Source organism: Balaenoptera musculus, chromosome 2, assembly GCF_009873245.2.
Source record: "Balaenoptera musculus isolate JJ_BM4_2016_0621 chromosome 2, mBalMus1.pri.v3, whole genome shotgun sequence".
Lineage (NCBI taxonomy): Eukaryota > Metazoa > Chordata > Mammalia > Artiodactyla > Balaenopteridae > Balaenoptera > Balaenoptera musculus.
Genome location: NC_045786.1, coordinates 63,571,741 through 63,596,778, shown reverse-complemented (window position 1 = coordinate 63,596,778; position 25,038 = coordinate 63,571,741). Strand labels below are relative to the sequence as shown.

Below are 25,038 nucleotides of genomic sequence, written 5' to 3'. Positions count from 1 at the left end.
TGTGTATGATAAGAGCTGAAAAGTGTGAGGATGAACTTCCTTTATTCACTGAAGTAATTGGTGAAATTTACTCCTTGATTATTGCCTCTATATCCCAAGTCTTATTAAATTTAAATCTGCCTTCTAAATTGAGGAATGGCTTGAAGCCTTAAGAAAATAATTTTAAAAACCTAATTCTGATGCTAACAAGGGAAATCAAGGTTGTCTATTGTTTGGAGTTTTTCCTTTATCATATTTAGCTGACCAGTTAATCCTTAATCAGTTTATCCTTACACTGGGTTTTGTTCTTTTAACCATCCAATTTTTGATTTCCAAGTCAGTTTACTGACTCATGGTTGCTTGGGTACCTTGCTAGCAACTGGTCATGTCACAAGACCAGTTCATTTATGAACATGAACTCAATTCTGAATGCTTGTACTCTAGAACATCATTATTAGTTATCTGATATTTCATGATATTCAGAAAAGTGGGATGTGAGCACTGATTATTTTGTTCAAGAAGCAAGGTATGTGATACTTTGGTTTATATCTTGCATACCTGGAGAAGTTAGTAAATACCACTGCTTTACAGTTCTTTAGTATGATATATATGGAACTTGATTTTAAGATGGCTTCCCAAAGAATATGTTAGCTTCCTATATTTGGGTTCATCTTTTTGCTTTATTGGTCAGTTTAAGCAGTAGAATTCTGTGGTACCTTAAGTTCTATTTTACTGCTTATCACTCCCATCAGCATCGATTGCTGCTTTTAGGAAATTTTCTCTTTGTAGAAGGAAATAGAGTTGATTTCTTCTGGTGTTCAAACTGGTACCTTTGACCCATTGCTCAAGTCTTACTTCATTTACGGAACGTCCCAGCATCTTTTATTAACTATTCTACATTCTTCTAGGTCTTTAGAATATATCTTAATATCCACCTCCCCCAAAACTCATCTGTGACCATCTTCTTTAAGTAAAAAATAACCAGACACATTTATGTGTGAAATTATAAATATATATTGTTTTTTTTATTCTGCATTTTGTGTATGTTGTTCTGTACAGTTTATTAATTTCATATGTGTTTGTCCACTAGATTGAAAGCTACTTAATGGCAGGGACAACATCTAGCCAACAACCTATAAACCTCATAGGGGTGTCACATACCTTGTGGACCCTAACTACAAGTGTACAAGATTTATTGACATCCACTTTGGTCTCTGCAATATCCTCCACCAATAGTACAAAGAAAAATGGATGATGTGAGGTTTACATTTGTTATCCAAAACTACTTTCTCTGTATTTCCTGTAGCAAAGTCATGTATTGTGTAGCTTTGTGATAAATTTTTCGATATTTTGAAGGAGATGGAAGAGTAATAAGCCCTTCACCTCGTAATAAATCATCCTGCATCTCATCCACAACAAATGTGGCAGAATTATGTGGGCTGGAAATGAAAACTACCATGAGCTCCTTATCAGCATTTGGAGATTCTTCCATTCAGACACCTTCAAAGTCCAAAATCCGGCCGGGCTGTCATAGTGCTGGCCCAAATGTATCTGGTAATAAGGGACTATCATCTCAGTTGTAAGAGAGTTAAAATTTAGTATTAGGAGTCAGGATTATAAAGGGATAAAGATAGCACTAGCGTAGTTCTATACTTTCAACCAATCTATAAGGCAAGGGAAAAATTATTTGGTATACACGGAACACATAGTTTTGGTTTGAGGAGGAAAGAAACGAGCTCAAGTTTAGTAACTAATTTCAAATATGGAGAGCTATGGAAGCTATATTTTCTAGAAAGGATATTTGTAGGTGCCGGAGTTCTCCAAATATAAGGTGACTATAGTTTCAAGATTTTAAAGCTTTTTCTTAATCAAGTAATTTGTATATCATTTTCAATAGGTGATCATATTAATTTGGTGAGCTCATCAATGCCATCATTTCCCATTCTCCAACGTTCTTCTGAAGAGAAAATTCTTTACTCAGACAGGTTGACCCTAGAAAGGTGAGGACAACTTACTTTTTTGACTAGATAATTTATAGACATGGTACAAGATTTGAAAGGTACAAAAGTCTCTCTCCCTCCTCTTATTTTCCTGCTATTTAGTTCTCCTACCTAGGTATAATCACTGTTACCGGTTTTAAAATTTATTCTTCCAAGGGTATGTGGAGAAATTTTATATCTATATAATGTAAACGAGCTTGACTATACTCTAAAACAGTACTATAGATAAAACTTCAAAATATAATCCTCACATGGGCTTCTCTGCCCTATCCAGTTGAGTTCCCTTTACCTCACTGGCTCACAGCCGCCTAATCTCTCCTTCACTCACCCTGCTACAGCCATACCTGCCTCCTTGTTGCTCCTTGAATACACCAAGCATGCTTAAACCTTAGGCCTTTTGCATTTGCTGTTCTCTCTGCCTGGAATGCTGTTCCACCACATATCTGTAGACTCACTGTCTTTACCTCCTTCAGATCTTTACTCAAGTGTCATCACCTAGGGATAGCCTTCCCTGGCCACCCTCTCCAAAGCTGTAACTCCTTCGACCCTGACTGTCCCCAGCCCCTTTCTCTGCTTTATTTTCCTTCTTAGCACTTATCACCCTCTAACATATTAAATATTTAACTTATTAAGTTTATTGTTTGTCTCCTCCCACTAGAATATAAGCTCCACAGACACTGGGAGTTTTGTGGAGTTCTGTATTTCCAGCACCTAGAACAGAGCCTGGGACAAAATCAACTCTCAAAAAATTCTGAATGCATAAGTATGTTTAGGACTTGATCCCCATCTTTAAATCTAGGGAAGTATCAGCAGTAGAATGGTGGATGAAGGATTTCAACCTTACCTTAGCACTATGACCAGCAGGGAAACTATCTCTGCTGTGCATACCTTTAGCTTAGCAGTGCATATCTAACAGCAAATGGTTAAGCAGACTTCCCAGCTTAGCAATGCCTGAGCAGTGGCTTGATGGCAAATGCAGTTCTCTGGTTATGTGACATGGTTCTTTGAATCATCTCAACCTCTATTGCAGAAGGCAACTACATTGAGTGTTTTATGATGTTAAGTTAATTTCATGTGAAATAATTAATGTTGGAGTTTTTTTTAATGCAATGAGAACTAGACTTAATTTTAATAATTACCCTGGCCAAAGTATATTGACTTTTATATGAGTGAATTACACTTAGATCTAGAATGCTTAGTTCATGGAGGCAAGAAGTGGTTCTATTTATCTTTTTCTCCTCACAGCATGGGAGCATGAAGATACTACTATTAATATTTGTAAGAGGAGGCGGACTGCTAAATCAGAACCTTATTAACTTTAAAAAATGTTTTCTAGGCAAAAGCTGACCGTATGTCCTATCATCGATGGGGAAGAACACCTTCGTCTGTTGAACTTTCAACACAATTTTATAACTCGGATCCAAAATATTTCTAATCTGCAGAGGCTAATATTCTTGGATTTATATGATAACCAGATTGAAGAAATTAGTGGGCTTTCTACTCTGAGATCCCTCCGTGTCCTTCTGTTGGGGAAAAACAGGTAATCCTTGCAGATCAGTTTTTGTTTGTTATACTTAGGACTAACGTTGAATCCTATGGTGTTTAGATGGGAACTCAAAATTGAATAATACTTAAGAAACTAATAGACTAAAATTTTTGAAAAATTATTTAAATGGATTAAGATTCAGTTATAATTTGTTTTATGAGATTCAGTCTGACAATTATTCAAACCAAGTAACATTTATTAAGTGCATATTTTATTATTTCTGTTGCTTTCCAGTGCCGTATCTTATGCGGAAGTAAATAGCAGACTTTGGCCTTTATGGTTTTTTTTAAATTAATTATTTTATTTATTTATTATTTTTGGCTGCGTGGGGTCTTTTGTTGCTGCACGTGGGCTTTCTCTAGTTGTGGTGAGCGGGGGCTACTCTTCACTGCAGTGCGTGGGCTTCTCATTGCAGTGGCTTCTCTCGTTGCGGAGCACGGGCTCTAGCGCACAAGCTTCAGTAGTTAGTGGCACAGGCCTTTATGTTTTATTAGGTTATATTTTAAACGTGTATTCACATTAGGATTATGTGTTTCATTTGTGATTCTTTTCAGTGCTTGACTGAGGGTAGACATTTGATACTTTGTGATTGTCGAATTATAGTCAGTCATCTGTATCCAGTTTCTCATCCACGGATTCAACCGAGGATCGAAAATACTTGAAAAAAATCTTCCAGAAAGTTCCAAAAAGCAAAGCTTGAATTTGCCATGCTCCTGGAAACTATTTATATAGCATTAACACTGTAGTACATATTATGAGTAGCCTAGAGATGATTTAAAGTCTGCATATACTCTGCCATTTCACATAGGGGACTTGAGCATCTGCAGATTTTGATATCCGTGGGGATCCAAGAACCAATACCCTGCTGATACCCAGTGACAACTATCCTGATTGATTGTTGTTCAGATGATATTCTCAGTGTGTATTTGATATTACATCCTATATCAACTTCCCCAGTTCCTTTTATAAGGCTCTATTGTGTAGTGCAGCTACATAATTCCTCACTAATTTCTTTGGGATTTGTTCAAGACTTTTCTTTCCATTCTTTTTTACTACATAGCTTTTGCAATGCCTACAAAGAAAGGCTGTTTAGCAAAATCCAAGAATGATTTTTATATTATCATGAAGTTTAGATATACCTAAACTTGGATCCTTTCCTCGCTATTTCCCCCGCCACAGCATGGACCTTGAATTACCTCTTTATTCTTGCTGGCCAATGGTAATATAAGATACTTTTTCCAAGATCATGTCCCAGCGTTCTAGGCTCTTGTCTCTTTTCTACGGTTTCCTGAAAGTTCCCATCAGTGTAGTTTATCATCTACAGTTGGTTCAAGTGTTAAACTAAGCATTATGGTAGCATGAGGGAATTGAGAGTAATTTTAGGATCATTGAGTATTAGAGTTTGGAGTGACCTCAGAGATCAGCTCTCTTATTTACAGATGAAGAAATGGAGATGTAAATTGACTTTTACGAGGTTAGATATGTCCAAACTATACACACTAGGAGTATGCCACCAGAGCATTCACTCAATAAAGTGAGGAGTAAACTTTTCGTACAATTAAGGCATTTCCTTCTAGGTGCTCCCGGTCATCTCTCCCGGAGACTTCTTTACTAGTTTCTGATCCTTGGAGTTTCTGATTTGTTTGTCTAGCTTCCATTTATTCTTTAGTATCATGGCTTTTAGGTCCTTCTTTTAGTCCTTGAGTAAGTAGTTTTTTGATTGTTTTTGTTTTCTTCCAGTTTTCTTGAGATATAATTGACATATAGCACTGTATAAGTTTAAAGTATACAGCATAATGATTTGACTTACATACATCATGAAGTGATTATCACAATAAGTTTAGTGAACATCACCATCTTATATAGTTACAAAATTAAACAAATAGAAAAAAATGTTTTTTCTCGTGATGAGAACTCTTAGGATTTACTTTCTTAACAACTTTCATATATAACATACAGCAGTGTTCATTATATTTATTATGTTGTACATTATATCCCTAGGACTTATTTATCTCATACTGGAGTTTTGTATCTTTTGACTGCCTTCATCCAATTCCCCTTCCTCTCACCCATCCCCTGCCTCTGGTAGCCACAAATTTGATTTCTTTCTCTGACTTTGTTTCTGAAGTATAATCAACCTCCAACACTATGTTAGTTCCTGTTACACAACATAGTGATTCGATACTTCTATACATTTCAAAGTGATCACCATGATGATAAGTCTAGTTACCATCTCTCATCATACAAAGATATTACATAATTGTTGACTATATTCCTCATGCTGTATATTTCATACCCATGACTCATTTATTTTGCAACTGGAAGTTTTTGCCTCTTAATCTCCCTCACCTATTGCTTTCCTCCCTACCCCCATCCCCTCTGGCAACCACCTGTTTGTTCTCTATATCTATAAATGTTTCTGTTTTGTTGTGTTTTTTATTTTCCATATATAAGTGAAATCATACGGTATTTCGTCTTTCTCTGTCTGATGTATTTCACTTAGCATAATACCCTCTAGGTCCATCCATGTTGTTGCAAATGGTAAGATTTCACCCTTTTTTATGGCTGAGTAATATTTATATATATACAACAACATCTTCATCCATTCATCTATTGATGGGCACTTGGGTTGCTCCATATTGTGGCTATTGTAAATAATGCTGCAATAAACATAGGGGTGCACATATATTTTCTAATTAGTGTTTTTCTTTTCTTCAGATATATACCCAGGAGTGGAATTGCTGGATCATATGGTAGTTCCATTTTTAATTTTTTGAGGAGTTTCCATAATGTTTTCCATAGTGGCTGCACTAATTTACATTCCCATCAACAGTGCATGAAGGTTCCCTTTTCTCCCCATTCCTGCTTCTTCTTTTCAGCTTCTCTGTCTTCTTGGAAATAACGTTTTAAGTTTGTTTTTGTTTTGTTTTGTTTTTTAGTAATGTGTGCCTTGAAGACACCAGTCTATCTTTCTTTTTCTACTCCTCCATCTTTTTTAAAATTTAATTTTATTTTTTATTTTTATTTTATTTATTTATTTATTTATTTTTGTGGCTATGTCGCACAGCTTGTGGGATCTTAGTTCCCCAACCTGGGATTGAACCCAGGTCCTCAGCAGTGAAAGCGCAGAGTCCTAACCACTGGACTGCCAGGGAACTCCCCTCTTTTTGTTTGTTTGCTTTTCGTTCACATTTTATTTTATTTTTTACATGAAGAAAATAGCTGTTTTATTTTTTACATGAAGAAAATCGCTGTTTTATTTTATTTTTTACATAAAGAAAATAGAACTGTTAGTGTTCTTGAATAAAAAAGAAAATGAGTCGGAAGACTACTTTCCACACTGTCCACATTGCATATTTCTGAAGTATTAGTACAATGCAAATCTGATCCCTAAAACATGTGCCTACTGCTCTCCAGCCAGCTGACTTTGTCACAGCAAGGGGCCTGTGAGCCTTGAAGGTGCAAATCTATAGTAAGGCAGTACTTTAGTGAATATTAGGCAAACCTGGCTGAGGAATGCTAGAGAAGAGAGAAGTACATTTGCCACCCCTTGCCACAAACACCCCTTGTGTTTGTCTTGGATGACTTGTTGCCCCCGACTGGTTAAATCCAGAAAGCACTGTGGTCTTTTAGTCCAAGGCAATGGAACCACATATGAAAATCCAACGCAACCATATGCCTTTAAATTCAAGCAGATCCAACAAAGATTTCTGCTCAGAAGCTAGAAAGATCCTGCTCAGATTCCGTATGTGAAGTTTACATTGCTACCAAAGAACTCCCAACCCCTCTGTACCACTTTGCTGTTGAAGTTCTTACCATCTAACTCTTCTGTTTTCTGTATCCCCTGTTTATCCTTGTGAGATCTTCTGGTACCCTGATCATCACAGGCTAATGAATAGAACTTCTCTGGATTTTCTTCTGATCACCCAGGACTATAGATAACAGAATTCTCCACCAGATGCTGGGATTCCATATTCCCTTCCTTTTGATTTCTTGAAGGTTTCCACTTAAGGATTTGTCTTTGACACCTGAAAAGCCAGGCCCTGTATAGATCCTGTGGTGGGGTCCTTATTCTGGCATCAATCACATAATGTGGCCTGCAGAGACAAGCTGTGATATATCCCTAGATGTCTGTATCTGCTGAGTGATGAGTGAGACTTGTCTTTTTCTAGTTCAGTTCTGTTTAATGGGGGAACTTTTAAAATTTAAAACCTTTCAGATCACATTGGTATCAATGTAAAAATCTTAAGCTATTTAGGAACTGACTAGGATTCTGCAAATTCCTCATATCAATAATTAATCTGACCAGTAACCTCCTAGGTCAACTGATGCCTTCATCTGCCTCTGAATTCCTTAGAATTAGATTTGTTTTTAATGTTACTTCAGGTACTGGGGGGGTAGGGAAAGAATCTATGGCAAAGGCAGTTCATGAGAACAAGAGAGCAAGATATTTGGCTGGTCTTGGGTTTAACTGACTGAGCAACTTGTCTATTTTTCTTCCTATTCACCTGGGCAATCAGAATCAAAAGTGAGAGTCATAAAGCCACTATGTGTCAAAGCTAAGATAATGCTTGAAGTCACAACAGATAGTGACTGTTTTACTGGATAGCTTAACAGTATGTGTGGCCCTGGTGGAATGCTTTGAGAAGACATATTACACATGAAGGTTTCTGTGATTGAAGTGCCTTAAATGTGCCCAGAGTTTCTGATAAATACAGAAACAGGTTACATTCATCCTCCAAATCAGAGAAACTTAGACTGAGACAATCTCCATATCTTATGTATAATTTTCAAAATATTAAAAATATAATTCTCAGACCAATAGATGGTAACTACAGGCCGAAGTTTAATTAACTCAATAGTGAGGGAACCGGTGGGATGACAAAGCTGGTTCAAAGGAGGATAAGAGACACTGATATATAGTCAATGAAAAATAAATAATGCTGGAATAAGATTAAGTTATTGAACAGGTTAATATCCTACAGAGCACTAAACTCATAACCCTATGGGTTATCTTTTCTATTAGACAGAACAAACTACATTCCTACTTGGCAAAAATTATCATTACATCTTATTAGTTTTCCACAATTTAGTATGTAATGTTACAGAGTTTGGGCTCTAGTTAGTTGTAAACAGTCAGATGATCCTTAGGTAGGTTTGTTGACAGTGCTCTGATAGGACATTGAAAGGACATGCAGTCATCCCTTTGCCTAATTTCCAAGTTTTGGTTATCAACACTTGAGTACACCCTTCATTCTACAATCACGTATCACAGTTTTACAAAACTGTTTTTTATACTATGTGTTTTTTACTTGAATATATTTTATTATTTATTTCTTCTCATGTCATTAAGTGTTCTTTGAAAATATAATTTTTAAGAGCTACATAATATATATGGATATATATAATAATTTACTTAATAGTTCCCTTTTGTTAGACTTACATTGTGTCCTTTGTGTGTGTCTGTGTTGTGATGAATATCCTTGTCTATAAATCTTTGTCTGCATCTCTGATTGTTTCCCTAAGGAATTGTAAGATAGGCTTTAGTAGATGAGTTCACCCTCATATAGCTTATGTGAGGGGGGAGTTGAGATTTGATGAGGAAAAAAGTCTGTATTTTAGGGTGTGGCTCACAGTGTGATTCCAGGACCAGCAGCATCAACACCACCCAAGAACTTGTTAGAAATGCAGATTTTTGGATGCTATCCCAGAAACTCTGGAGGTAGGACTCAGCAATTTGTGTTTTTAGCAAGCCCTCCAGATGATTCTGATACACACAAAAGTTTGAGAACCACTGTTTTAGGGAACGTGAGCTTGGGAGTATAAAAGAAATGAATGAAAGTCTTCTCTAATATCTGTGAGGTCAAATTACTGTTAGAAAGCATCACTCTGTCCTAAGCCATATTTTTAGGGTACTGTAATTTTCTCCAACCATTCTAGGTATTTCAAGAGCAAAGCAGACAGAGGAATAATTTTGTTCAAAGTTTTGTCTGTTTTCCCATCTGGTTTAGCTGCTGTTATTATTATTCTTGTTATTATTAATATTCACTATTATTATTAGATTTAAGTGTAAGGTGAGATAATCTTAAATGCCTGAATGCCTGATGCTGGATGAAGGTTAATGAAGGATTCCTATGAGTCCAGAGGATGTTAATGGTTTGGATGAACTGACTTAGGGGTGTTCAGGGGTAGAGTGCTTTCTAGGAAAGGAGCAGATTCTGCCAGTGTTGTGGTGTGACAAAGGGGACTGATGAGGGGGTTGTGGTCATAAGGGAGTGTGATGTGTGTGTGTGTGTGTGTATGAATGAGAGAGAGAGAGAGAGAGATAAGGGAGAGAGGAAGAACTATAGTCACTCTGTGATGGAACATAATAGGTGTATGATAAATATTTTTATAAATTAAATTGGATTGGATTGGTTGTGGTAATATAAGTCTGGATTTGGCTATGATGTAAGATGGCTGAGGTTAAATGGAGATAGAAATTCATGACGTTTAAATGTGCGTTATCTTTACATAGTGATCAGCATATATGAAGCTTCAAGGTATGATCCAGGTTCTGGAAACATTTAAGAAGGTAGAAATGGTTCTTTGAGGCAATAAACAATGACAACAGAAGTAAATAGTGATAGACAGATGATGATAAAGATGGATTGTATGAACTTCATTTTACCCTTTCTTTGCCATTGCTCCTTTCCCTCTACTGAATAATGGTAGTGGGAGAAAGTAGGATCTGTAGGAGGGAGAACAATAAAAGGGAAGTGGTTTTTGTTTTGTTTTTTTGTTAGAGGAGAGTCCAGTTGGAGGCAGTTGGACAGGTAAGGTAGCCATCGAAGATAGGAATTAGGGAGACAGTGGGTAGGCCCTAACCATTAGGGAACTTAAGAGGGGGCATTTTGTTTTACTTTATTATTTTTTTAATATTTATTTATTTGGTTGCACTGGGTCTTCATTTCATCAGGTGGGCTCCTTAGTTGCGGCTCCAGGGATCCTTAATTGCAGTATGTGGGCTCCTTAGTTGCGGCAGGCAGGCTCCTTAGTTGCGACTCGCGGGTTCCTTAGTTGTGGCTTGTGTGCTCCTTAGTTGTGGCATGCAAACTCCTAGTTGTGGCATGCATGTGGGATCTAGTTCCCTGACCAGGGATCTGGTCCTGGGCTTTTGTTTGTTGGAAGATTTTTAATCACAGTGTTAATTTCAGTGCTTGTGATTGGTCTGTTTATATTTTCTGTTTCTTCCTGGTTCAGTCTCAGAAAGTTGTGCTTTTCTAAGAATGTGTCCATTTCTTCCAGGTTGTCCATTTTATTGGCATAGAGTTGCTTGTAGTAATCTCTCATGATCCTTTGTATTTCTGCAGTGTCAGTTGTTACTTCTTTTTCATTTCTAATTCTATTGATTTGAGTCTTCTCCCTTTTTTTCTTGATGAGTCTGGCTAATGGTTTATCAATCTTGATTATCTTCTCAAAGAACCAGCTTTTAGTTTCATTGATCTTTGCTATCGTTTCCTTCAGATCTTTTTAATTTTTTCTGATCTGATCTTTATGATTTCTTTCCTTCTGCTAACTTTGGGGGTTTTTTGTTCTTCTTTCTCTAATTGCTTTAGGTGTAAGGTTAGCTTGTTTATTTGAGATGTTTCTTGTTTCTTGAGGTAGGATTGTATTGCTATAAACTTCCCTCTTAGAACTGGTTTTGCTGCATCCCATAGGTTTTGGGTCATGTTTTCATTGTCATTTGTCTCTAGGTATTTTTTGATTTCCTCTGATTTCTTCAGTGATCTCTTGGCTATTTAGTAGTGTATTGTTTAGCCTCCATGTGTTTGTATTTTTTACAGATTTTTTCCTGTAATTGATATCCAGTCTCATAGCATTGTGGTCAGAAAAGATACTTGATATGATTTCAATTTTCTTAAATTTACCAGCGCTTGATTTGTGACCCAAGATATGATCTATCCTGGAGAATGTTCCATGAGTACTTGAGAAGAAAGTGTATTCTGTTGTTTTGGGATGGAATGTCCTATAAATATCAATTAAGTCCATCTTGTTTAATGTATCATTTAAAGCTTGTGTTTCCTTATTTATTTTCATTTCGGATGATCTGTCCATTGGTGAAAGTGGGGTGTTAAAGTCCCCTACTATGATTGTGTTACTGTCGATTTCCCCTTTTAGAGCTTTTAGCATTTGACTTATGTATTGAGGTGCTCCTATGTTGGGTGCATAAATATTTACAATTGTTATATCATCTTCTTGGATTGATCCCTTGATCATTATGTAGTGTCCTTCTTTGTCTCTTGTAATAGTCTTTATTTTAAAGTCTATTTTGTCTGATATGAGAATAGCTACTCCAGCTTTCTTTTGATGTCCATTTACATGGAATATCTCTTTCCATCCCCTCACTTTCAGTCTGTATGTGTTTCTAGGTCTGAAGTGGGTCTCTTGTAGACAGCATATATATGGGTCTTGTTTTGAATCCATTCAGCCAGTCTATGTCTTTTGGTTGGAGCATTTAATACATTTACATTTAAGGTAGTTATTGATATGTATGTTCCTATTACCATTTTCTTAATTGTTTTGGGTTTGTTATTGTAGGTCTTTTCCTTCTCTTGTGTTTCCTGCCTAGAGAAGTTCCTTTAGCATTTGTTGTAAAGCCGCTTTGGTGGTGCTGAATTGTCTTAGCTTTTGCTTGTCTGTAAAGGTTTTAATTTCTCTGTGGAATCTGAATGAGATCCTTGCTGGGTAGAGTAATCTTGGTTGTAGGTTTTTCCCTTTCCTCACTTTAAAAATGTCCTGCCACTCCCTTGTGGCTTGCAGAGTTTCTGCTGAAAGATCAGCTGTTAACCTTATGGGGATTCCCTTGTATGTTATTTGTTGTTTTTCCCTTGCTGCTTTTAATATTTTTTCTTTGTATTTAATTTTTGATAGTTTGATTAATATGTGTCTTGGCATCTTTCTCCTTGGATTTATCCTGTATGGGACTCTCTGCGCTTCCTGGACTTGACTATTTCCTTTCCCATATTTGGGAAGTTTTCAACTATAATCTCTTCAAGTATTTTCTCAGTCCCTTTCTTTTTCTCCTCTTCTTCTCGGACCCCTATAATTCACATGTTGGTTCGTTTAATGTTGTCCCAGAGGTCTCTGAGACTCTCCTCAATTCTTTTCATTCTTTTTTCTTTATTCTGCTCTGCAGTAGTTATTTCCACTATTTTATCTTCCAGGTCACTTATCCGTTCTTCTGCCTCAGTTATTCTGCTACTGATTCCTTCTAGAGAATTTTTAATTTAATTTATTGTGTTGTTCATCCTTGTTTGTTTGCTCTTTAGTTCTTCTAGTTCCTTGTTAAACGTTTCTTGTATTTTCTCCATTTTGCTTCCAAGATTTTGGATCATCTTTACTATCATTACTCTGAATTCTTTTTCAGGTAGACTGCCTATTTCCTCTTCATTTGTTTGGTCTGTTGGGTTTTTACCTTGCTCCTTCATCTGCTGTGTGTTTCTCTGTCTTCTCATTTTGCTTAGCTTTCTCTGTTTGGGAGCTCCTTTTCCCAGGTTGCAGGTTTGTAGTTCCCGTTGTTTTTGGTGTCTGCCCCCAGTGGCTAAGGTTGGTTCACTGGGTGCTGTAGGCTTCCTGGTGGAGGGGGCTGGTACCTGTGTTCTGTTGGATGAGGCTGGATCTTGTCTTTCTGGTAGGCAGGACCATGTCTGGTGCTGTGTTTTGGGGTGTCTGTGACCTTATTATGATTTTAGGCAGCCTCTGTGCTAATGGGTGGGGTTTTGTTCCTGTCTTGCTAGTTGTTTGGCATAGGGTGTCCAGCACTGTAGCTTGCTGGTCGTTGAGTGGAGCTGGGTCTTAGCATTGAGATGGAGTTCTCTGGGAGAGCTTTTGCCATTTGATATTACATGGAGCTGGGAGGTCTCTGGTGGACCAATGTCATGACCTCAGCTCTCCCATCTCAGAGGCACAGGCCTGACACCCGGCCAGAGCACCAAGACCCTGTAAGAAAGAAAGAAAGAGAGAGAGAGAGGGAGGGAGGGAGGGAAGGAGGGAGGAAGGAAGGAAGGAAGGAAGGAAGGAAGGAAGGAAGGAAGAAAGAAGGAAGGAAGGAAGGGAGGAAGGAAATAAAGTTATTAAAATTAAAAAATAATAAAAAAATTATTACAAATAAAGAAATTAAAGTAATAATAAAAAAGAAAGAAGAGAGCAACCAAACCGAGAAACAAATCCACCAATGATAACCAGTGCTGAAAACTATACTAATAAAAAAAAAACCAAAAAACGGACAGACAGAACCCTAGGACAAATGGTAAAAGCAAAGCTATACAGATAAAATCACACAAAGAAGCATACACATACACACTCACAAAAAGAGAAATAGGAAAGAATATATATATCTATATATAAAAATAAAAGGAAGAGAGCAACCAAATCAATAAACAAGTCTACCAATGATAATAAACTCTAAATACTGAACTAAGATAAACATAAAACCAAAACCAAATTAGATGTAGAAAGCAAACCCCAAGTCTACACTTGCTCCCAAAGTCCACAGCCTCAATTTTGGGATGATTCGTTGTCTATTCAGGTATTCCAGAGATGCAGGGTACATCAAGTTGATTGTGGAGATTTAATCTGCTGCTCCTGAGGCTGCTGGGAGAGATTTCCTTTTCTTTGTTTGCACAGTTCCTGGGGTTCAGCTTTGGATTTGGCCCCGCCTCTGCATGGAGGTCACCTGAGGGTGTCTGTTCCCCGCTCAGACAGGATGGGATTAAAGTAGCGGCTGATTCGGGGGCTCTGGCTCACTCAGGCTGGGGGGAGGGAGGGGTACGGATGCGGATGCGGGGTGAGCCTGTGGCGGCAGAGGCCAGCGTAGCGTTGCAGCAGCCTGAGGCGTGCCGTGTGTTCTCCCGGGGAAGTTGTCCTTGGATCACAGGACCCTGGCAGTGGCGGGCTGCACCGGTTCCCGGGAGGGGAGGTGTGGAGAGTGACCTGTGCTTGCACACAGGCTCCTTGGTGGCCGCAGCAGCAGCCTTAGCGTTTCATGCCTGTCTCTGGTGTCCGTGCTGATAGCCGCGGCTCGCACCCATCTCTGGAGCTCGTCTAGGCGGCGCTCTGAATCCCCTCTCCTTGCGCACCCAGAAACAATGGTCTCTTGCCTCTTAGGCAGGTCCAGACTTTTTCCTGGACTCCCTCCCAGCTAGCCGCGGCGCACTAGCCCCCTTCAGGCTGTGTTCACGCAGCCAACCCCAGTCCTCTCCCTGCGATCCGACCGACCGAAGCCCGAGCCTCAGCTCCCAGCCCCGCCCGCCCCAGCGGGTGAGCAGACAAGCCTCTCGGGCTGGTGAGTGCTGGTCGGCACCGCTCCTCTGTGCGGGAATCTCTCCGCTTTGCCCTCCGCACTCCTGTGGCTGCGCTCTCCTCCGCGGCTCTGAAGCTCCCCACCTCCGCCACCTGCAGTCTTCTCCCGTGAAGGGGCTTCCTAGTGTGTGGAAACATTTCCTCCTTCACACCTCCCTCCCAGAGATGCAGGTCCCGTCCCTATTCTTTGTCTCTGTTTTCTCTTTTGCCCTGTCCAGGTACATGGGGATTTTCTTGCATTTTGGGAAGTCTGAAGTCCTCTGCCAGCATTCAGTAGGTGTTCTGTAGGAGTTGTTCCACATGTAGATGTATTTCTGATGTATTTGTGGGGAGGAAGGTGATCTCCACGTCTTACTCCTCCGCCATCTTGAAGGTCTCTCCTCAAGAGCTCTTTTTGATAGGGTCATCTGGAAAGGCTGCTCCGAGGAGATATTTGAACCAAGACTTGAATAACGTGAAGGAGTGAACCATGTAAAGTTCTGGGGGAAGAACATTAAGGAAGAAGGAACAGCAAGGGTAAACACCCCAGGCAGAAATGAATTTGTCAAGTTAGAGATGGCAAGAAAGCTCCTGTGGCTGGAGCAGAGTGAGTGGGGGCGCTGGAGTCTTGGTAGGAGATAAGCTGGAGGAAGAGTCAGTAGCCAGAGAGTTTAGGGCCTTGAGGACTGAGGTAAGGAATTTAGGTTGTATTCTAAGGTGAAAGGAATTGCCTTGAATAAGTGCCTTGTGCTAAAGTTCCTAGAAGTAGAATTGTTCTTTCCTAAAGATAGGACTTTCAAGCTGACTTTGGGACATTTCCCCAATGGGACTGCATCTTTAACATTATAATTAAATCAATGAAAAAAAGGTTTTAATATATAATTTTATATAATTTCTCTCTATGTATATTTCTATGTCTGTCTGTCTGTCTATCTGCCTGCCTATCTACCTATCTAGAAAGAATAAATGAAAATGAGTTATGCCTTAGAGTTTTTGATTTACAGTAGATGTGGTACATCTGTATTTCTACTCTACTTACTCTGATTTTCAGAATCAAGAAAATCTCAAATCTGGAGAATCTAAAAAGCTTAGATGTCTTGGACCTTCATGGAAATCAGGTATTGTTAAAGCCCTTTCATTTCTTTCTTATTTGAAAAAGCTCTAGGAAATTTCATATAAAAGTTTTAAGAATTATACTTGTGTTGAATTTTTCCAGAGTTACTTTACTGATTCACTGAAATTAGCTATGGTATTAAGGTATTAAGCTCATTTATATAAGGTTTGGTAATTCCTCAGTGGTAAGTGACAGATAAAACTTATAAAACATTTAGAATTCTTATAGTTATGACAATTTTGATTCTTATTTTGTCTTTTATTAACTTATAGCCAACCCCAACCCAAGAACTAGAATATTACTAATGATTTTCTTCTATGTAAGTGTTCTTTCTTTATTCCAAGATACCACTATTCTGGATTTCACATTTATCGTTCCTTTATTGGTGTTTTTAGTTGGTTTTATCACATATATATGTGTCTAAATAATATATTGTTTAGTAGTATTGTCTTTTAATTTAAAAAAAAGGTGTCAAACTATATATTGTCATCCAGTGTTTGCTTTTTGGATACAACATTATGTTACTGAGTTTCATCTATTTTGACTACATAGCTGTAGTTTATCTTTATTGTTGTATGTTCCACAGCTTGATTATACAAAAACCTTTTTCTCTGTTTTATTATTGATAGACATTTGGGTTGATTCCTTTTTGTTTGTTTGGTTTTTTTGTTTGTTTGTTTCCTATTAGGATAGTACTTCTAAGAACATTCTTGTACATGTTTCTTCCATACATCATATGTACTCTAAGGTATATATCTAGGAGTGAAACTGATGGGTCACAGGTTATTTAAACGTGTAACTTTAAAAGTTAATGCCAAATTGTCTTCCAAAGAGATTGTACCAGTTTATACTCCCACCAGTAACACATAATAGATCCTGTTGCTTCACATCCTTTTCAACATTTGGAATTTTCAGACTTCTTAATTTGTGCCAATTGAATTGGTATAAAGTGGTGTCCCCTTATGGTTTTGATTTATAATTCCGTGATTACTGTATAACCTGGGATCATTATTCCATTTGATTAGTTTGTCTACCCATATATTTGTCTGTCTTAATTTCTCTGTCTGGTTTGTTATGTTCCCTCTCCTTATTCTTTTCTTGCAGAGCATCTTGGCTGTTTTTTAACCCTTTGCTCTTACATTTAAATTTTAGTCTTTGCAATGTGAGTACTTATTTATAAATAGCTACATGAGCTACATACTCATGCAGAAGGTAAAACCTCTCCTGAGGTGGTAAGTGTATATTGTGGGGTGATCTGGGAGTCCCTGCCTGTTGAGAACAAATCTCCCACTTGCAGTTGGTCAGGTGTAAACCTCAGTGTGATCGCTTTAGGCCTTCTAATAGCTGTTAGTCCTAATCGTTTTGTTGAAAAGCTAATATAATTAATAAAACCTTGATAGATACATTAGATAGGCCACATCTGCTAGGTTCTAATCTCATCCCAGCCCCATCTATATGTCTGCCTGTGTGTGCACTCAGAGGGAGGAGTGTTGATGCCTGGGAATTGTCCAGCTCTGCAGGCTGGTTAGTATCACTCTAGTAGAGGGAAAGTTACCCAGTTAGTTAGATGGTGTTGAAAGAGGAAGAAGAATTAGAGTCTTGTCAGTAAGAGAGCATCATATATAAAAGCACTGAGACTAAAAACAACATGATAAGTATGTTTTACTGTTGGAGAATTTAGCACATGTTGAGGGATGGTGAGAGATGAGGCAAGAGAGGTAGGTTTAAGGCCAGACTGTGGAAGGCTTTATATGCCATCATAAGGAATTGCTATGTTATCTTTCTGTAACCCACTATTTTAAATACCATTCATCAGTATAAGTGAATCATTTTATGGTAGCAATATTTTTCTTAAGTTTATTTTAAAATGTATATATGAGAAATAAGCATTTATGTGGTTTTTATATTATAATATACATTTAAGAATTCATGGGCATTACCCAAGATCTATAAGAGCAACTGGTAAATGGATAATGTATCACTTGGTCTATATATTAGAACAAGTCACCTTGTTACCTTGTTAGCTGACCTGTGTTATGTGTTATGTGTTAAATGAAAATCTGAGTCTTGTTTCAAATATTTAAATCCAATAAACAAAAATTTGGGGTATTTCAAAGCAAAGACAGTCTTGGTGACTAAAAAGTCAGGAGATACACTATTCAAGTTGAAACAACGTGCAACACTATTCAAGTTGAAACAACGTGCAACTCTAAAAAAATAGCATCAGGTAGTTAAAAAACAAAAAGAAAATTAAGTGACTATTTTTTGTGTTTTGAATTTACTTCCATTGGAAATAAAAATGATACGTGGTGTACATTGTGAAATGAAATATAATTGGTTTATGGATGTGAAAACATTGAGAATAATAGTGATAGTGTTCAAGAAACAGATTGGGGAATGTAAAGAGTTGAGGGGAGGTGAAACTGGAGACAGAGAACAGCTGAGAGACTAATTCAATAATCTTGGTGAGAAGTGATGGCAACTTAAAGTTGTAGTGATAGGGATATAACAAGGGGGCAGATTGGATAAATAGTTAAAAAGTAAAAACATTAAGATTTAGCAATTGATTGTATGTGAGTAGTAAAGAATACAGAGGAATATGAGAGGTTGACTCTCAGTTTATGACCTAGATTTTTTTTTGTCTACCAGAAAATGTTCTCTTGGTAAATGCTTGCTTTAACATGGACACAAATGTGCTTCAAAACGAATCTGTTCTTTCAGTGACATCTTTTCCTTCAGGGAGAGCTGGCTCTTTCTGTGGTTGCTTGCCTGAAAGCAGATGTCTTTCCTATTGCTGAGTAGGAAGGTTGTCTTTATCCAGATAGAGCAGTCTGGGTTACTAGTATACACATACATAAGACTGGAGTATCCAGCTTTCCTGGACGTACTAAAAAGCTCTGCTGTCTACCTTGAGACTCTCTCTTATCAGTGTGACCCAAGATTAAGCTTTTGAACATTCCTATCATCTCTTCTTCTGGCTGTGAAATGTGTTAACTGATCAAGAACTCTGCTCTCACCCTACACCACCTTTTTTCTGAAATTTCTGTCATTTGCTCTATGCCTGTGACTTTGTCCATGGCTGCAACAAGTAACAGACTATTCCATCAGAGATGTTGCACACAATTCTGACCTGTCTGATAGCAAACCAAGAAGCTGAACAATATCCCCAGTGACTTTTTAAAAATTACAGATTGATACCTATATATAAGAGTTAACAGCGTTTCTTTCCAGAGTGACCAAACTAAGATGTAGGCATTCTAATTGTATGTCCCACCAGGACCAAATAGAATTGGAGAAAGGTAGTTTTCTAAAAGAAATGTCCCAGGATTATTAGCAGAAGGGAGAAGACACCATATACAGGTTATGTACCCCTTCATTCTGTATATTTATCTTTCTTGAGTTCAGAAAAGCTTTATGTATATGTATAAATTTATGTATATATTTACATATTGCTTTTCCATATACCTATCTCTATTTTTTTAGTATTTTAGCAGAATTTCTCAAGCTTATGCTGTTATTATTGATTTTCTACAGTATCTATTTTGCTTTTTGCTGAATCTATACATTTTAAATTCTATCACCTATTTAGTTTTGAAATGTTTTTGTCTATGTCTTACTGTACAGCTCTGTAATCTGCAAATACTGATAACCTTGTTTCTTCTTTTACAGATTTTATTTTCATTTTACATTAGTTACACCAAAAATCTCAGGACAAATTTTAAAGCATGGTCATATATTATCTTTATATATTATTGAATTTGCGATAAATATACTTAAGTCTCTCCTCTTGAATGTAGATGAAATCTAGACAGTATTTCTCGAATATAAGAGAAGGTCCAAACAATATCATAGAAAACTGGATTATAAATCTTAAAAAAAGGCTATTTTAGCCAATATCTGCTTTGAAGTGTTAAATAGAAAATTTCAAATAATATTGTGATGGCAATACAGATGAGAAAATTAATCTTCAGTGATTGTGAAATTTGTTTTAATGTTCAGAAGAAAAGTGTTGTGTATAACTCATTGTTACTTAAGTACATTACATTAAAAGGTTGAAGCCCTCTGCAAGAAGCCCTGTTTCTGGGTCATGTAGAAACTCATCCCGTTGTGCTACGCTTGCTGTATTACAGTAGTGGGGCTGAAAATCATGTTGAGCTCTCATCATTTCATGGGCTATACCCTTTAACTTATCCTTACTTGTGCAACTCAAATTCCTCTGCTGCAGTTCAGTGCTTATGTGCATGTGTATATTCCATAATTCAAGTTCACCATATTGTACCCTGCCTAAACATTATCTGTCTCCTCTCTTAAGCAGTTTCACTAATAAAGAATATCCATCCTCACCCTCTACTGGGGATCCTAGTTCCTTGAATCTTTTCCATTCAGACTCTTGATTGCTCTCAGGATCCTGCAGTATAAATGGAGAATTAACAAGGGGAATTTGGTATCATTCCTTTTCCTTGCCTTTTCTCTCAGAAGGTAGTCTTGTTTGATCAAAACATTGTGAGCTTATGCCTTGGGCTCACAGTTTCTATTTGACAGCTAGTATATTTCTCTTCACCTTCATGGGACCTGGCACAGTGTTGGACACTTAGAGATGCCCAAGCAATGGACTTATTATTTGATAAAATATACTTACCATGGTCAAATTATAAAATATGTTCTGTTAGTTAATTTTCACAAGTTAAGTAACTTCATAATATCTACAACAGAGGAAACTGGAAGTAGATTTTGAAATGTCTTCATATAAACTTGTCACTGAATTCAATGACTGTGTCTTTTATTTTTATAACATGCATATCTGAGATTTATGCCTGCTAATCATCCCTTCCTCATTTTTTAACAGATTACCAAAATTGAAAATGTCAATCATTTGTGTGATTTGAGAGTTTTAAATCTTGCTAGGAACCTTTTAAGTCATGTTGATAATCTTAATGGGCTGGATTCACTAACTGAGCTTAACCTGCGACACAATCAAATCACTTTTGTGGTGAGTATTAAAATGGAATCAATATGTGATTTCTGGCTTTTCTTTTAAGGGAATGAAATAAATGTTATAGCATTGCTTTCTGCAAAGTAAGAATCTAAAGTAATTTAGTTTTTTTCTGATTTTAAATTGCGGATATAATTGTTAAGCTTTATAATATTTTGATTTGGGAAATGTTGTGGTGTTTTCCATTCTAAAAGATAAATGTAAAATTAGGAGCACAAGTGTTATCAGTAAATGAATCAACTAGTGGTAAATGAATACTGAATCCTTTCCTGTGTTGTTATAGGAAAACAATTAATAAGAAAGAAAGTTATTGTTGACTGAAAGTTGATAACTTATTGCACTGAGAGGAAAAAGGCACAGAGAGGAGTGGTTGAGGGCTTTGAAGACATGCATAAATATCATATTATTTTCAGTTTTTCAAAGGCAGCTTGGTATGGTGGAAAGAGCATTGTTACATAGGACATGAGAGGCCAAGTGCAGGCCTGCTTCAGCTCTCATTATCTGTGTGACCTTGGGTAAATCACTTTAACTCTGTAAGCCTCAGTTTACTTTTCTCTAAAATGAGGACATTGAGCTAGATCATTGCTAGAGTCCTTTTCGGCTTGCTGGTTCTGAAAAAAGATATAAATATTGTAGAAAGCTGGCATGTGAGCAGGAAGAAGAGTTGGCATTGTGGGGACAAAACTGTATAGAAAGGCTACTCTGAAACTCTGAGGATGAACTTCGTTAGATTTATAGTTTTATTCAAGTTTAGCAACTAAATAACAGCTTGATGTTCAGGTATTTTGAACTTGTGCATATATGAAGAGCTCTAGAAACATGACTTTCAGCTGTATGACATGATGCAGGCCAAGAAGACATCTGAGGATTTATAAAAACATTTGTTCTTTTAACAAGTTTCCTTTGTTTACATGGAATAGAAAAACTACATTAGGTTTTCTTTGGGTATCGTTTAAGCACTTTTAAAGGTAAAATCTGGTTAACTTTTTCAAGACATTGAGTTCCTTAGTAAATAGTTAAATGTACTGTAAGTGGTACACTGGAAAAAGCTGGGAGACAGATGATGCCTTATCTCTAGGCCTCATTTTACAGATTGGTTTCATTTTGAAATTTTCCCAGAAAGTCTGAGCCAAGTAATGCTCATATCTTCTAGGAGGTTGGGATAATTTCAGAACCTTCTCTAAGACATGGAGTTATCCCAGAACCTCTAAATTCTGCCAGCTCTTCCCCCAGATTGGATTTAAATATTGGAAATGGCTTGTTTATTTTAAAAGGCACCCATATTAATCTGTTACATTGCTGTCTCTAGAACTGTTCAGACTGGACTTAATCTGTCCTAGGGACATTGGGTATGGTAAGAATCCAAAAAGCTTTGGTAGAGTGGAGTACAGAAATCTATTGGCCTTAGCGTATTCTTGTCTATGTTTTGTCTTTCATTTGGAAAATGTATAATACACATCCAGGAAATGGCTTACCGAATTTCCCATTGAGTATTATGTCTAATCATTACTGTTATAGATTAGGCAGCAGTAAACATCTTATGGAAAAGGAAATTGTCTTAATTTCTAAAAGTGAAAAAGATTTATTAAGTATTATGCATATGGTATAATTATCATGATAATAAGTATCATGCATATTAATTGATTGGATATTGTGAATATATGTGTAAGAAAAAATCAGAAACTTTTCCAACTCTATTTCTTTTGTGAAGCATCCTTTTCCTAAAAGAGCCAAGAGACTTTTAAATCTGAGGATTCTTTTTTTTGGGGGGTTTTTTTTTTTAATTGTCTCTTCTTTTTTCCAGGGTCAGTTATCATACTTATTCTTTTTGCTTTTTTTTCTCTTGTGGTTTTGATTTTCCTCAATAGCTGGTAATCCTTAAATGAAGGACTATGTTAAGGAGTGGCTGGCTCTCCTGTGCAGCTGAATAGGTCTTTTTAACCACAAAATCTCTCCCTAGAATGATCACTAGATTTGTGTAAGTTGTTGAATCCCACACACTGGCTGACTTCCCTTTAGCGTGAGTGGAAGGGAATAGGGAGCCTCACTCTGTAACTGCCAAAATAAGAAAAACTACTTTGTGTATGTGTGTGGGTGCGGGTAAGAAGGACTTCAGTAACTTTTGCGCCAGTTGAAATTGCCATTCCTTTTCCCCCTCTGGTTCTACTGTAGCAGTTATTAACCATCTCCATAGATAAAATACCCATGCTGTCCATCCTTCCTTGATACTGTTTTGTTGGAGAACAGATCCTGAGGCTCTAGCTGAGGTTTTCTTCAGCCAGCTGCTCTGTACCCGGTTGTGTGTGTGCATGACAGGGGTGGGAGTGAGCTGGGGGTGGGGTGGGTTTGTTGGTGTTCCAGGAATAGCTGTTGAGTAGACAGATCTTTAATAACACATCTACTTGATTAGCCACAGTTACCCATAGTCCACGCCTGTTCTTTGTATGTACTGACTCTGAGCGTGGAAGGTGGCGTTCTTCTGGAAGGAATTGCTGCATTTGCAGTGCAGCATCTCTCCTGCCAGTTCTGAGCCGCAGTTTTCTCTGTTCAGGGTTATCCCCAATAAGATCCTATCTGCTTTCCACCTTCCTGAAATTCATCAAAAATGTTGATCTATTAATAGCTCTCTTGTTTTTATCATTTCCATGGATTCACTCATTTTGTGTATTTTTTGTTTGTTTGTTTGACCCATTGAATCTTGGGAAGGAGATGAAACAAAGGCATTACCTACTTTACCATCTTATCAGAAACCTTCTTCACTGGTATTTTCGACATAGAAAAGTCATTGTTTATTGTATTAAATTCACTGATCTTTTTCTTGGAAATTTTATAAATTTCTAACCAAATGTCTTTTAAGTTTATATGGTATCTTTCCCTTTTAAAAAACTATGAAACATTTCAGACATTCCCAAAGAATAGGAAATAATATTACAAACATCTGTATGTCCACCAATGAACTTGATAAGTAAAAACCTTTTAAATATAGTTGAGGCCTACTATGTAACCCTCCTCCAACACATTCCCTCCCTCCTTTGCAGAGGTAACCACAGTTATGAATTTGGTGTTTATTCCTATGCATGTCTTTTTCCTTTTCCTGTATATATCCCTAAACAACCCCATATATATACCCCTAAACAATGAAGTAATTGTTTTGCATGCTTTTAAGTGTTCTGTAAATGATATCATCAAACTGTACATATCTTCTGTAAGTTACGTTTATTATGCTTTGAGATTTATCTATGTTGATACCTGTAGCTCCAGTTCACTAATTTCCATTGTTATATAGTATCCCACTGTGTGATTGTAACTAAATATTTATTCTTCTCTTTATGGACATTAATATTATTTCTAATTTTTTGTCATTAAGAAGAAATAACATTTTTGTACATGTCTTTTTGTGCATAATTATAACAATTTCTCCAGGACAGTGGCTTTCAGACATTTTTTAGCCATAATCTATAGTAATAAATAAAATTTACATTGAAACCCAGTAATTAAATACATATTTATATGAGTACATTATAAATAATGGAAACAAGCATTTCATGACTATACCTACCCTTACTGCAATCCATTCTGGTATATCCTAGTCTATTCTATCTCATTAAAAAATGTTGGACTCAAAAAAAAGTTAGTCTCAATCTACTGAATTGATTTCTTGACGAATGAAAAATTGGTTGCAACCTGCATTTGAAAAATAATGCTCAGTGGTGGATACTTGGGAGAAGCATTGCTGGGTGCCAGGATTATGCACATCATTTCATTTTATCAGCTAGCACCACGTTTTTCTCAAAGTGGTTGTACCAAATTACATTCCCATCAGCATTACCCGAGGGTTCCTTTAACCTCACAACCTTAGTGACACTTGATGTTGTCAGACATTTTCATTTCTGCCAGTCTTGTAACTATGAAATTGTATATATTATATTGAGATTTTAATTTTAATTTCCAGTGAGATTGAATGCCTTTCATCTTTTTTTCAGTTTTGACATTGAGATTGCCTCTTCTGCAAATAGCCTTATCCTTTGCCCATTGTAATAACATTTTTTTTTCTCTTTCATATTGATCTGTAGTATTTCTTTTG

The 25,038-nt window shown here is 37.0% G+C and overlaps 1 protein-coding gene across 1 annotated transcript in view; it reads left to right on the top strand.

Annotated features, from left to right (window-relative positions):
- The window catches only part of LRRC49 (leucine rich repeat containing 49), a 151,060-nt gene that overhangs the window by 6,125 nt on the left and 119,897 nt on the right, over positions 1 to 25,038 (top strand). The window contains exons 3-5 of the mRNA XM_036841995.1: positions 1,336 to 1,533; positions 1,877 to 1,979; positions 3,316 to 3,519. Coding sequence (XP_036697890.1) covers positions 1,336 to 1,533; positions 1,877 to 1,979; positions 3,316 to 3,519 — 505 coding nt within the window. The remainder of the gene's footprint in view (positions 1 to 1,335; positions 1,534 to 1,876; positions 1,980 to 3,315; positions 3,520 to 25,038) is intronic.